Genomic DNA, 12,643 nt, shown 5'->3' with positions numbered 1-12,643 from the left:
GATGAGGAGGAGGAGAAAGAAGAAGTGGAGGAGGAGATAGGGAGAAAGGTCTGTGAACAGTTTCTGGCTTCTGTCATCAGAAACTTCCAAGATGTGGCTTCTGAAGTCAGAAAGTTGGACAAACTTGAAGAACCTTCAGCCGGCAGCTCATCGCCAGACTTCTGACTGAGCAGCACCAACCTCCACCTGCACCTCCCGGTCTGAGACCACACCCCCCTGACCTCCCACCTACTCCCACTCCTGAGGAGAGCGGCGGTTACCTGACACGGAGGTACGCGCTGCGGGAGTCGTTGCCGCCGACGGACGTCACTCTGCAGGTGTAGGTGCCGATGTCACCCGACCAGGTCTGGGAGATGTGGAGCGTCCCGTCGGCCTCCAGGCGCATCCGAGGGAAGGAGTGGACGTTGACCGGGGAGCCTTCCTTCTCCCACACATGGCTGGAATACAGGGACAGAAGCTTCATCATCATCATCATGATCATCGTCATCGTCGTCATCATCACCACCATCATCATTATCATGATAATCACTATCATCACCGCCACCACCATCATCATCATCATCATCATCACCATCACCACCATCATTATCATGATAATCACTATCATCATCGTCATCATCATCATCATCATCATCATCGTCATCATCATCATCATTATTATCATGATAATCACTATCATCATCACCGCCACCACCATCATCATCACCACCACCACCAACAGTTGATCCAGATGTATGCACGTCGCCCCCTGCTGGACTACTATCCAACTCTTTAGACTGTGTCTTGTGATTTGGCCCAATCAGAAGAGGCTGGCCCCTGTGTGACTCCTCCCCCTTACTCCCCTCACGCCACCAGGGCTGCACATTAACACGCTGCACTCCTGCTCCAATCACATCTCCTCACCTCCTCTGGCACCGCCCACACATCCAAAAATGGAATCTTGCGCTTTCAAAACAGAACCAGAAGCTCCAACTGTCGCCGCTGACCTTGAAAACGACTTTGAGGCTTCCGAACCAGCGGGTGACGTCACCGTGACTCCGCCTGTCTTTATTCATATCCAGTCAGAGGGGCTGCACAGCCATTGGCTGTCTGTCCTGCGGCTCAGACTGCAGGAAGTTCTGCTGGAGTCCTCTGTGCGTTCACGCACGGTCGCATTTTTTTTTTTTTCTTTTTTTGCCTGCGCAGCAGCTTTGGGACGCGCCTCTCTGCACTCTGTGGCTGTTTATATTCCACTGCATATGTTTATGAGTTTGTTTTTTTTTTCCTGAGCGTTCGTTTGAAGCCTGAACACCCCTGCAGGGAAGGCACAGCGCTGCAGCAAGGCAGAATAAGAAGCAGGGAGGTAAATAATAAATACCCGGCACTCGGGGTAGCGGACGACTAATTAACAAGCAAAGGTGCGGAGAAGAGGCAATAAGTGCTGTAACACCGCTCACTGTTAGCTCTGATATCGACTTATTAAGGTGTCGAACCAAAGCAGCTCTTAACAAGACGCGGTCCTTTTGTGCTCGGGAAACCTGAGACTCCCGTGTTTTCTCCTGACGACGTGGACCTTTAAAAGCATGAAGCCGGATTCTGTCGGTAACACTACGAGGCGGGAAAGATCAAACACACACACACACGCACGCGCACAGACACACACAGCAAAGGCATCAAACTAACAAGAATGGCCTGTGGAGTGTCAGCTGCAGAAATCATCTCCCCACTGTTGCTGCTGTTGTCGACGTCTAAGTGCACATCAATGAGAGCCAGCAGGAGGCCGTTACAAATACAAATATCACCAAAACATCCCCAAGAACTGCAATCATTGCTGAAATTAGGAGTAAAATATACTTAAATATGTGTATATACATATATAAGTATATTTTACTCCTATATATATATATGTATTCTGCCATAAGAGGAGCTGCTGTTTGCAGTTGTAACTGTTTGTTTTTACATTTCAGCTGGAAGGCGTCATGGAAACATAGCGCCCCCCCTCGCAATTTGTCTAGTGGCCACTTAAGGTACTGCAGCCCAAAGACCATATGGAGCCCAAAAAGCATTTCCCCCCCAAAAATACAAAAAATAAAGGCCTGTAAAATGTCTGACCGGACGACATTTGACCTTAAACAAAATTTCTAAAGACCAGAAAATCCAGGGAAAATAGTTTTATTGTCATAGCATGACGTCACGTTATCTCGTAACGGCTCGCTCTGATTGGCTGATGTGTCCTGATGGGAAGTGACACGACTCCTACATGCTCTATGGGGGGCAGATGTCATGTACCGGAGTACTTTTTGTGTTTACTGTCTTTCTTGTATGCGCTGGCTGAACAACTGTTGAACTCTGTTGAAATGAACGGGCCGGGTGCTCACCGCACTGAGACGCTGGGGTCGTGGGTCACGCCGCAGGTCATGACGGCCTTGGTCCCCTTGATGACGCTCTGGTCCTGAGGAGGCGTGGTGATCCTGGTGCGAGCTGCCGGTGGAGGAAGAGGAGGACGAGGAGGAGACGGTGAATCAGAGTGTGAAGAAAGCAGCAGGAAGGTGGAAATAACAAAGAACATTTCGCAAAAAAAAGAAAAAATTCAAAAGGTATGAAAAAGTCATTTGAGCTGCGATGACACGCTGCCTGATTGCGTTTTGCTTCTTGATGGCTTCGCTCTGACAATAAAAGCCGGCGATGACTCGCACAGCAGCGCGTTTGGCTCTGATGACATTAAAAAAAAAGCCTGCGGCGGAATGCTGAGTGTGTTTTTATTTATTTCTTCATTTAATTTTTTTTTAAAAAGCGAAACGGGAGTGTTGCTGCCGTTGCCGACTCACTCACCCCACACCAGCAGGTCGGCCGAGGCCTCGTCGATGCCCCTGGAGTTGCTGGCCATGCAGGTGTAGGTGCCGGCGTCGGAGATGTGCGACGGCGAGATGAGCAGGCTGCCCGACTCTAGCAGGGTGAAGCGGGGCAGCTGGACCGAGCCGCTGGCCAGGACCCGCTCACCTGGAGGAGGAGGTGGGAGGGGAGGTTTGGAAGTTCTGTCATCCCATAGAAACTCATTTTTCAAGACGTTTAGCCATGCTGGAGCTGATGAGATGCCTTTGGCTTTAGTTTGCAGTGGATGGGACAAGTGACATAGACAAAGACTATACACAATATATTGATAATCACAGAATTTCTGTATTGTAATATTATCATTATCGCAGGTCGAGAATTTACATGATTCCCCTGCCTACTTAAAGATACAACTCGATTATTCGGAAGACACAAACTGTCTGGAGGTAAAATCCCATTTTGCCCAAAAACATTGATTTGACCTCATATTTCACCCACTGTCACATCTTTGTTTTCCATTCTAAGCTGTTGCTGTTGTGGGAGAAGGAGGAACTTGAGGATGTGGACGGAGCTGAACTACAGTGAGTCTGCCAGAATTAGATTTCCATTGAGAGTCATACGCACAACTGCACGTCCTCAATCACAGCAGAGGTGTGAGTGTCTTCGAAAGCTTAACGTCTGTTGTTACGCAGTCGTCACAACTGTGGAAGAATTGAAGAGTGCTCTATAGCGAAATTAGGCGTGACAATTACAGACAATGTAGAGATAGAAAATAATGGTTTCCCATGTTTCCATCTGTGTGCCTGAAGACTTTGTTCAGCCCCGTCTGTGGAAATTAGAATTTCATGAACGTAATGCTGTGGACGTTGTAGCGCTACTGCTCTCCTGGAAATCACATTCATTCTGACCTTGTTTTTTTCCTTTTTACCTCTCAGCTTCCTTATTGGTCTGATACTAAACCTATTTCCTGACCGGAACCTTTGAAGATGGATTCAAAGAAAATCTAAACTTGACAATTCAGGGAGTGTTTTACTACATCCAGCCTGGACTAAATCCTGCTGCAGGAATCCAATGATATCCCACCGTGTGTGTGTGTGTGTGTGTGTGTGTGTGTGTGTGTGTGTGTGTGTGTGTGTGTGTGTGTGTGCCTGCCTGCTACCTTTCTGCCAGGTGATGGCCGGCCGAGGGGCTCCAGAGGTCTCACAGTGCAGGATGACTGACATGCCGTCGATCACGGTGCTGTCGGCAGGTCCGGCCGTGATGTTGGGTGCGATACCTGACAAACAGGGGGGCCGAGTTAAAGAGCGAGCAGAGCGGCAGCGAGGAGGAGGAGGAGGAGGGGTCAGAGGTGAGGGAGTAGCCGGCGGCAGGCGGCCGAGCTCCACTCCAAACACTATTTCTTTCTCCCTCTCTCTCTCAGAAGCGACGGCTTGCAGCTTCTCTGTTTCCACTGGATGTTTTGTCCTGTTTATTCCTTCACCTCGCTGCCACACCTGTCTGCCGTGGCCGCTGCTCTATTTTTCACGGCAGCAGCCAGAGAGATAGTAGCCGGGCTCAGGAAGAGATGGGGTGAAAAGAAATGACAAGAGGGTCGAAGAACAAACAGCGGAAAAAAAGACAATATGTAGATAAATAAAGTCTCCTGTTGGAGATACGACATAAATCAAAGACTTGGTTTTATCTTGATGATGATAGGAAACTGCATTAATCCTCAGAGGAGGTGGAGGAGGAGGAGGAGGAGGAGGTGGAGATGCTGGAAGAGGAGGGAGGTAGTGATGGATGAGGAGGTGGTGCTGGAGGAGGGTGAAGGTGGGAAGAGGTGGAGGTGGAAGTGGAAGAAGAGGAGGAGATGAGGAGGAGGACGACGACGAGAAAGAGTTGGTGGAGGAGGAGGAGGAGGAGGAGGATGTGCTGGCAAAGGAGGAAGAGGAGGAGGATGTGCTGGAAGAGGAAGAAAAGGAGAGTAGGTGGAGGAGAGGGGGAGGAGGTGTAGGTGGAGGAGAGGGGGAGGAGGGTGAGACAGAAGAGGAGAGACGGAGGTGTTGTTGGAGGTGCCGCGCAGCAGCAGCAGCAGCAGCAGCAGCAGTAATAGTCTTGGTGGTAGTAGAAATAGTGCAGGCAGGAGCCAAATGACTTGTCAGCTGCAGCGGCAGAGTGAAACTAGTGGTTCTGCAGCTCCTGCTGGTGGATAATAATAATGAAATCCAATCCAGACTGACATTAGTTTGACAGCAGACACAGTGTTGAGGTGAAGCCTCCCCACTTGTTCTTCCAAAGCCATGTCAAATTAATGTTTAAAACACAGACGGCGTTAAATATTAACACGCGTCCGAGCAGATGAATTATACAAAGTGTAACAGCAACTGATGCATGGCAAGAAAATACTAAAAACCTCTCCGAGAATCCTTTCTTATAAAGTCTTACATTTTGTTGAAACAGGAGAGTTTCCTAAAAGCCAACAGTTACATGTCAGTTGGATTTCACTCTGTTTTACGGTGTTTTTGTCAGTGTAAATTTACAGCAAATGACTGGCTACGGAGCACCATCACTTTCACAGTAAGAGCAAAGAAATACCGGTTACAATACTGTAATTTGTTGACAGTATAATACTGCAATCTGACAGCTACAAACTGCTGTATCACCTTAATTTCATGGCATGACAGCTGTGAAATTAAAGCGTCTTGCTGTAGTTTGACTAATATCCTTGACTGTGGAATATATACAACACAATGATTGTGAAAGTAATACAACGAGCAGACAGTAATTTGTTGTAGTTCTACGGTTAAAAAAAACTCAGAGGGTGCAGCTGGCTGCTGACTCAAATCAGCCAAATAACCAGCCGTAAAAATAAGAATCTATTGCTGGAGTTCTGAGAGAAAAACGATAAGCAAAGTTTTTTTCTGGGCAGGTGACTATCGATGGCGGCACCGGAGGCGGCAGTGGCGGACTCACTGGTGACGGCCAGGTAGGTGTTGGTCTGAACTTCTCCCGCCTGGTTGCGGGCGAAACACTGGAACATCCCGGTGTCATCGGGCAGAAGGCCGTTGACCTGCAGGCTGCCGCCAACCAGGACCCGGTACCTGGGGGTCTTCACCGGGTCGATGGCCACGGCGTCCTTGTACCACACAATGTCCGGCTGAGGCACTCCTGCAGACACACACACACACACACACACAGAGCTGAAGTTGTGTCTTTTCCTCTGCTTTCTCTTCACTGTTTGTAAACCAGAGAGAGCGGCCGGAGGAAGTGATGTCTCTGATGGCCTGAGGCCCCGCCCACTTCCTGCTCACCTCGCGCCTGGCAGGGGATGTCCACCACCTTCTCCATCTCGGCTGTGATGTGTCTCTCCGACTCCTTGATGAACTGCGGCGGCTCTGCACAATGACGAGAACACGTCAAGACCTTCCATCCATTCATCCTTCCATCCATCCATCCATTCATCCATCCATCCATCCATTCATCCTTCCATCCATCCATCCATTCATCCTTCCATCCATCCACCCATCCTTCCATCCATCCATCCTTCCATCCATCCATCCTTCCATCCATCCATTCATCCTTCCATCCATCCATCCATCCATCCATCCATTCATCCTTCCATCCATCCACCCATCCATCCATTCATCCTTCCATCCATCCATCCTTCCATCCATCCATTCATCCTTCCATCCATCCATCCATTCATCCTTCCATCCATCCATCCATCCATCCACCCATCCATTCATCCTTCCATCCATCCATCCATCCTTCCACCCATCCATCCATCCATCCATCCATCATCCATCCATCCATTCATCCTTCCATCCATCCATCCTTCCATCCATCCATCCATCCATCCATCCTTCCATTCATCCTTCCATCCATCCTTCCACCCATCCATCCATCCATCCATCATCCATCCATCCATTCATCCTTCCATCCATCCATCCATCCATCCTTCCATCCATCCATCCATTCATCCTTCCATCCATCCATCCTTCCATCCATCCATCCATTCATCCATCCATCCATCCATCCACCAATCCATTCTTCCATCCATCCTTCCATCCATCCATCCATTCATCCTTCCATCCATCCATCCATCCATCCATTCATCCTTCCATCCATCCATCCTTCCATCCATCCATTCATCCTTCCATCCATCCATCCTTCCATCCATCCATCCATCCATTCATCCTTCCATCCATCCATTCATCCATCCATCCATCCATCCATCCATCCTTCCACCCATCCATCCATCCATCCATGCATCCATCCATCCACCCATCTTTCTATCCATCCATCCATCCATCCTTCCATCCATCCATCCATCCATCCATCCTTCCATCTGTTTTCAATACCCGCTTCTTCCCGAGCTCAGGGTCTCGGGGAGGGGGGGGTCTGCTGGAGCCTCTCCAGTGACACCCTGGACAAGTGGCCAGTTCATCTCAGGGCCACATAGAGACAAACAACCATTCGCACTCACACACACACACACACACACACCTACGGACAATTTTGAGTTTCCAATTCACCTCCACATGAATGTTTTTGGACCGTGGGAGGAAGCCAGAGAACGAGAACCCGGAGAGAACCCACGCAGGCACAGAAGGCCTAAAGGCACATTTCCACCAAAAATAAAAGTGGGAATTTGAGCAGCGGTGAAAAGTGAGAAGCTGCAGGATGTCCCTCGGCCTCGGGGAGCTTCAGGTGAGTCCTGCTCCTCGTTAGAAGGCGATAACAGGTCGGCGAGTCCTCCCGCCTTCAAAATCAGCGGCCATTATCCGGCCGCGTGATTGGCCGCTGGGCGTAATTGACGCTCTTTAAACTTGCGACCTCTGAGCTGACCCGCTCGGCCTTTCAAGCGAGGTGGAGGGAGGGGGGGCGAGGGGGGGGGGGTGGTGGGATAGAGGGAGAGGAGTTAGCGGCACCGTGTCCTTTGAGTCACATCACAGCCTCGCAGCCATCAAAGTCTGGGAGGTGCGACGGAGCGAAAGCGACTGGAGCCATGTTATATTAAAGAGCCGCCCGGGGCCAAGCACCCCCCCCCACCCTCCCCATCCCCACCCTCCCCTCCGAATCAATATCACAGCCTCATGACTTCAGTCAGCACCACCAGCGCATCCGCAGCTATTTATATCTTCCTCGCCGCGCGGCTGCAGCCTTTGAACAGGCCCTACGTGAACGCTGCCCCCCACACACATGAACTGGTACTGCGTGTAGAAACCTTTTCATTAGCGGCTTCCACTGAAGACAATGCGGCAATAATTGCACCCTTGTGTTGTTGTTGTGTTGTTCCCCCTCCCCCCCGGTTGAAAACATCAAGTCGGTGCTGCTGAAACGGCAGCGGAGCGATTGAGGAATAATGCGGCTCCGTCGCATTTGTCTGGAAAGCGTGAAAACGGCGGCCGACTCGGAGAGCAACAAAAACATGCAGATGAAGAGTGATGAGGCTGTTTTGTTCCCAGCCGCTGGTGCTGTGAATGTTTTCTTTTTTTTTTTTTTTCCCCGTCAGGAGTGGAAGGGAAGCGTTCGCTGCCACGCACATTATAGCTCTTCTTTTGTCGTCGTCGTGCTTGATATGGTTTTAGTGCAAAAATGAAAAAAAAAAACAACATGCAGCAACAACGAGAAGCACAACTTGAGGATCATTTCCAGTGAGTGAGCTGCAGGAATCTCTGTGATTTCATGGACTCTGTAACAGCCTGAGAGCTTAAATAAATGTCTTTCGTTTTTTTGTGTCTCCAAAAGGTTTGGCATCGCATCTGAGACGCACAAACAAATGGAGGTGATTTTGCTGTATATTGTCAATGAGACGAAATAAGAGAGTCATATTTTCTGAAACATCCAGTTTTGAGCTGCAGGAATCTTGGAAAGAATCTCTGTGATTTCACGGCCTTTGTCATGGCATTGGGGCTGAGATACAGGAGTTGGCAAAAAAAAAAAAATCAGACACATGTAAAATTTGACTCAATCCCAGTCATTGTCATTAAAGATTTAATTGCAAAATTCATGGAAAATATTTGACGATTAAATATTTGCCCGATATGCATATGTGCATTTCAAAAGGTTTGGCTGCATCAAAAACGCACAAAAAAATGGAAATTATTTTGATGTGAAAATAAGAAAATTAAAGTATTGTAGTTCTTGTACTCTAGATTTGTTTCCAGGACTGTACAGTAGGTGCAGAAGATGCAGTAGGTGCAGCCAGTGAGTGTTGGGGACCGCACTGAAATAAACTGCAGACCAATTCTTAACACATGCGTGGGGCGTCCAAAAACTTTGTTCCACCGCTGCAACTGGATTTGTCTCACCTTGCACGTGCAGGTAGGCCCCAGCGCTGACTGACGGCACGCTGCTGCTGCGGAGGACAGCCTCGCACTCGTAGTAGCCGGCGTCGCTTAGCGCCGGGCTGAGGACCGTCAGCCGGCGGTTGAAGTCGCTCAGGCCGCTGCTCACCGGCACGCCGTTCTTGCGCCACGTGATGCTGAGCTTGATGAGCGGCCTGGAGGAGTTGAGAGTTGGAACGACGAGACAGTGAGTCAACAAGAAAATGCTGCTTCTTGCAGTGAAAGCTGCAGTGTTGTCTATTAGAACATGCAGAATATGACAGAACCAATGACGTCACTGCAGGTGTAATAAATACAAACTTTGTTGTAGCTAAAAAATAAGTTGTTTTTTTTCAATTCTAAAAATTGTCATACTCTTCTCTCTTCTGCTTGGTGTGCACTAAACTGCTCAATGAATCTGCCCTCTGTGATGTCACAAAGGGCTCTAAAATATGCTAAAAGCTAACACCAAAAATATGCTAACAGCTAAATCCTAAAATATGCTAAAAGCTAACACCAAAAATATGGTAAAAGTGAACTCCAAAAATATGCTAAAAGCTAACTCCACTGCTTCCTGTTGACCTGGAGAGGTTTTCAGTCAGAGTTAAAGACCTAGACATCACACCACGTGGTCCGGCTCTGGGCTCACATGGCCACCGGAGCAGGACCACATGGTGAGAGTGAGGCAGGATGTTCACCTGGCGTTGGCCACACACTCCATGGTGACCTCCGAGGTGCCGCTGACCACGCTGGTGTTCCTGGGAGCGATGATGATGGTGGGAGCAATAGGGTCAGCCGGACCGCCCACATCTGGAGACACACACATACACACACACGCACACACGGAGCAGGTGAAGATGTTTCATTTTCACCTCCTGAACTCTCTGGCTGGTGGTGTTATATTGAAAGTGAAAAGCACACACACACACACACACAAACAGAATGACCCGATGGGCCCCACTGTGTGTGTGTGTGTGTGTGTGTGTGTGTGTGTGTGTGTGTGAATTTGGTGAAACTCAGTTGACAGACAACAAAGGTGAAGCCTGAAAACTAATTTTCATATGTAAATACACTCATAAACTTGTGTGTGTGTGTGTGTGTGTGTGTGTGTGTGTGTGTGTGTGTGTGTGTGTGCCTTTTGAACATCAGAGTCAAACAGCCTGAGGCCTGTGTGGGTGTGTGTGTGTTCGCTGTCTGTGACAGACTACCGCTGCTCTGTCAATCCCATCATGCTCTCGGACTCGCTGGTGACTGACTCGCGATGTCAGCTGCAGCCACAGGGGGAGCTGTGACCCGGCGGCAACCATCTCAGGTCAGCTGCCACTGAACGTCTGGCGGTCACATGTGCAGCTGAACTGGCGGTGCTGCGATGATCACTGACCACTGTGGCACGAGCTGCTGTTATCATCTATATTGTTACTATGTTTTAAATGTTTATTTTCCCATACAAATAAAACTATTATTATTATTATTATTATTTGAAAATTAATTAGATTTGAAAATCTCTTTATTTTCTCTTCTCTCTCAGCTGTTTTCTTTCCTTTCCCGGATTTTAAAGAAAATGTTAAAAAAAAAAAGCATTAAAAACATATTAAAAAAAAAAAAAAAACACTTAAAACTGGCCCAAAGAAAAACTCACTGCAGACCTAAAAAAAACCAAACAAAACACAACTGCAGCAAAATTTCGCAGCAAAAAAGTTGCTGCAGTTAAAAGCCAAACTGCCTCTTGACCTCCTTCTTGACCTTTGACCCCCTCCCCACTCTTGGGCAGCATGCTGTTTGAAGTTAAGGCAAAGCTCCTGGGGGAACATGAACTATCTTCTAATGTTGGGAACCATCTTCCTCCTGCTGGCCACAGGCTGTTACTGCCGTTGCCTGATGCCTTGTTTTCACGCTGTCACAGAAACTTTTCAGCAGAGTTTTTCCGTGTCTGCCGCAACGGTCTGAAGATTTTCAGTGTGAAATAAATCATCCGCTGATATCTGAATATCCAAACTTTGCAATCATTTATCTGATGGTGATGAATAGAATATTTTTCGTCTTGTACTTTGCATATTGTACAAAATATTTAGATCTTTTATCGGATAGAAGTTGATAAGATTCTCAGCTTATCAATAACGGTGATCAACTATCAATCAGTGCACAGATTGATACCACCTGGTCATCGGCAGCAGGTGTCGACTGCACATTTCTGAAATTCCACGCGGAAGAAAAGAGGCAACAGCCGCCGTGAAGACATCAAACAGGAAGCTGAAGGTTGCTTCCTGCAGGCCCTGCTGTGTGTGTGTGTGTGTGTGTGTGTGTGGGGACTCACTCTCCACCGACAGTGTGATTGGCTGGCTGGTCTTGTTCTCTCCGTTCTTGTCGTTGACGGCCTGGACGTAGTAGCGGCCGGCGTCGGGGGCCACGGTGGAGAGGATGACCAGCGTGTTGTCCAGCGTGATGGCGCTGCTCAGAGGAGACACAGGGACACCACTGGTCAAAACTCTTGAGAAAGTCGGACCATGAGTCACTATTTATAAAAACCTCCAACTGACATTCACACCGTTATTTTCCACCCTGGTCTCTGGCAGAGCAGCTTCACAGTTCAGAAAACCTCCCAGGACGTCCAGGAGGCAACTGACTGTCGTGACTCTGTGTCAGCGGCACCACCAGTGGATCAGAGGCAATCAAGATCCTTTATTTCTTTTCTTTGCCTTTTATTTTTATTTTTTTTTTAAGTCCAACGGGCAAACAGAATCAGACAGACGGACAGATCTGAATCGGCAGACGAGGTCTGAGATCAAACGGGCCAAAAAGCGAACAGGAGTCTGAACAGGCGTGAGGAAAAAAAAAAAAATCAATTAGTTCTGCTCAGGAAACGATGCGTCTTCCCTCTACTTTGTGCTGTGGTGCTGAATCAAAATCCACGTCGCTTCAGTGTCCATCAGCTAGGAGGGAGCACACGCAGAGCTTGAGGGACGGGTCCCTTATTATACCAATTTATTTGGTGTAATAATTCTCCATCATACAGTGTATTAGCTGCTCATGGTCAAGTTCTTCCAAGCACCTGATGATGAGACAAACCAAGCTGCCAAAGACTCAGTTGTTGTTGTGTCTCAATTCAGGGTCTGCATCCTTGAAGTACGCATTTTGAAAGGAAGTTGCATCATCGCACTGCACGAAGGCTTGTCCCAATTCCCAAGGGTCTCAAGGGCTCAAGATGCGTACTCGGAAATATGCACTCGTTTTAGCCGATTCCAAGGATGCACCGCTACTATCCTTCGCGTACTTGTGTATCCCATGATGCTTTGCATGCTGCTGCAAAGCATCGTAGGATCCTGGGAAGTCAGCTGAAATTAGCGGCATGTTCTGGCAAAGACACGACATATAAATTTAAGTATTGAAGTTTCACATAAAGTATCCCGTTTTTAACGTAGGATTTTACTTATTTGATCATCCAACGACATCGTTAGATGGCGAACCAATGGTTAGCTTGATACTATAAAAACGTCACTTCCGGGGTTGGCCAGCCGGAGGGAACG

The 12,643-nt window shown here is 48.3% G+C and overlaps 1 protein-coding gene across 9 annotated transcripts in view; it reads right to left on the bottom strand.

The window, feature by feature from the left end:
- LOC142880780 (protein sidekick-2-like) overlaps positions 1 to 12,643 on the bottom strand; it is a 194,852-nt gene that overhangs the window by 34,504 nt on the left and 147,705 nt on the right. For all 9 annotated transcript variants that reach the window (XM_076014716.1, XM_076014712.1, XM_076014717.1 and 6 more), the window contains exons 5-13: positions 11,434 to 11,567; positions 9,818 to 9,929; positions 9,105 to 9,295; positions 6,102 to 6,185; positions 5,764 to 5,958; positions 3,971 to 4,087; positions 2,812 to 2,979; positions 2,358 to 2,460; positions 261 to 437 (exon numbers count right to left, since the gene is read on the bottom strand). In XM_076014716.1, the coding sequence (XP_075870831.1) occupies positions 261 to 437; positions 2,358 to 2,460; positions 2,812 to 2,979; positions 3,971 to 4,087; positions 5,764 to 5,958; positions 6,102 to 6,185; positions 9,105 to 9,295; positions 9,818 to 9,929; positions 11,434 to 11,567 (1,281 nt within the window). The remainder of the gene's footprint in view (positions 1 to 260; positions 438 to 2,357; positions 2,461 to 2,811; positions 2,980 to 3,970; positions 4,088 to 5,763; positions 5,959 to 6,101; positions 6,186 to 9,104; positions 9,296 to 9,817; positions 9,930 to 11,433; positions 11,568 to 12,643) is intronic.

The sequence above is a fragment of the Nelusetta ayraudi genome, unplaced genomic scaffold (genome assembly GCF_046127955.1).
Source record: "Nelusetta ayraudi isolate G7.1 ecotype Tasmania unplaced genomic scaffold, CSIRO-AGI_Nayr_v1 ptg000172l, whole genome shotgun sequence".
NCBI lineage: Eukaryota > Metazoa > Chordata > Actinopteri > Tetraodontiformes > Monacanthidae > Nelusetta > Nelusetta ayraudi.
The sequence above is the reverse complement of the archived record's forward strand: the minus strand, read 5'-3'. Positions and strand labels throughout refer to the sequence as shown.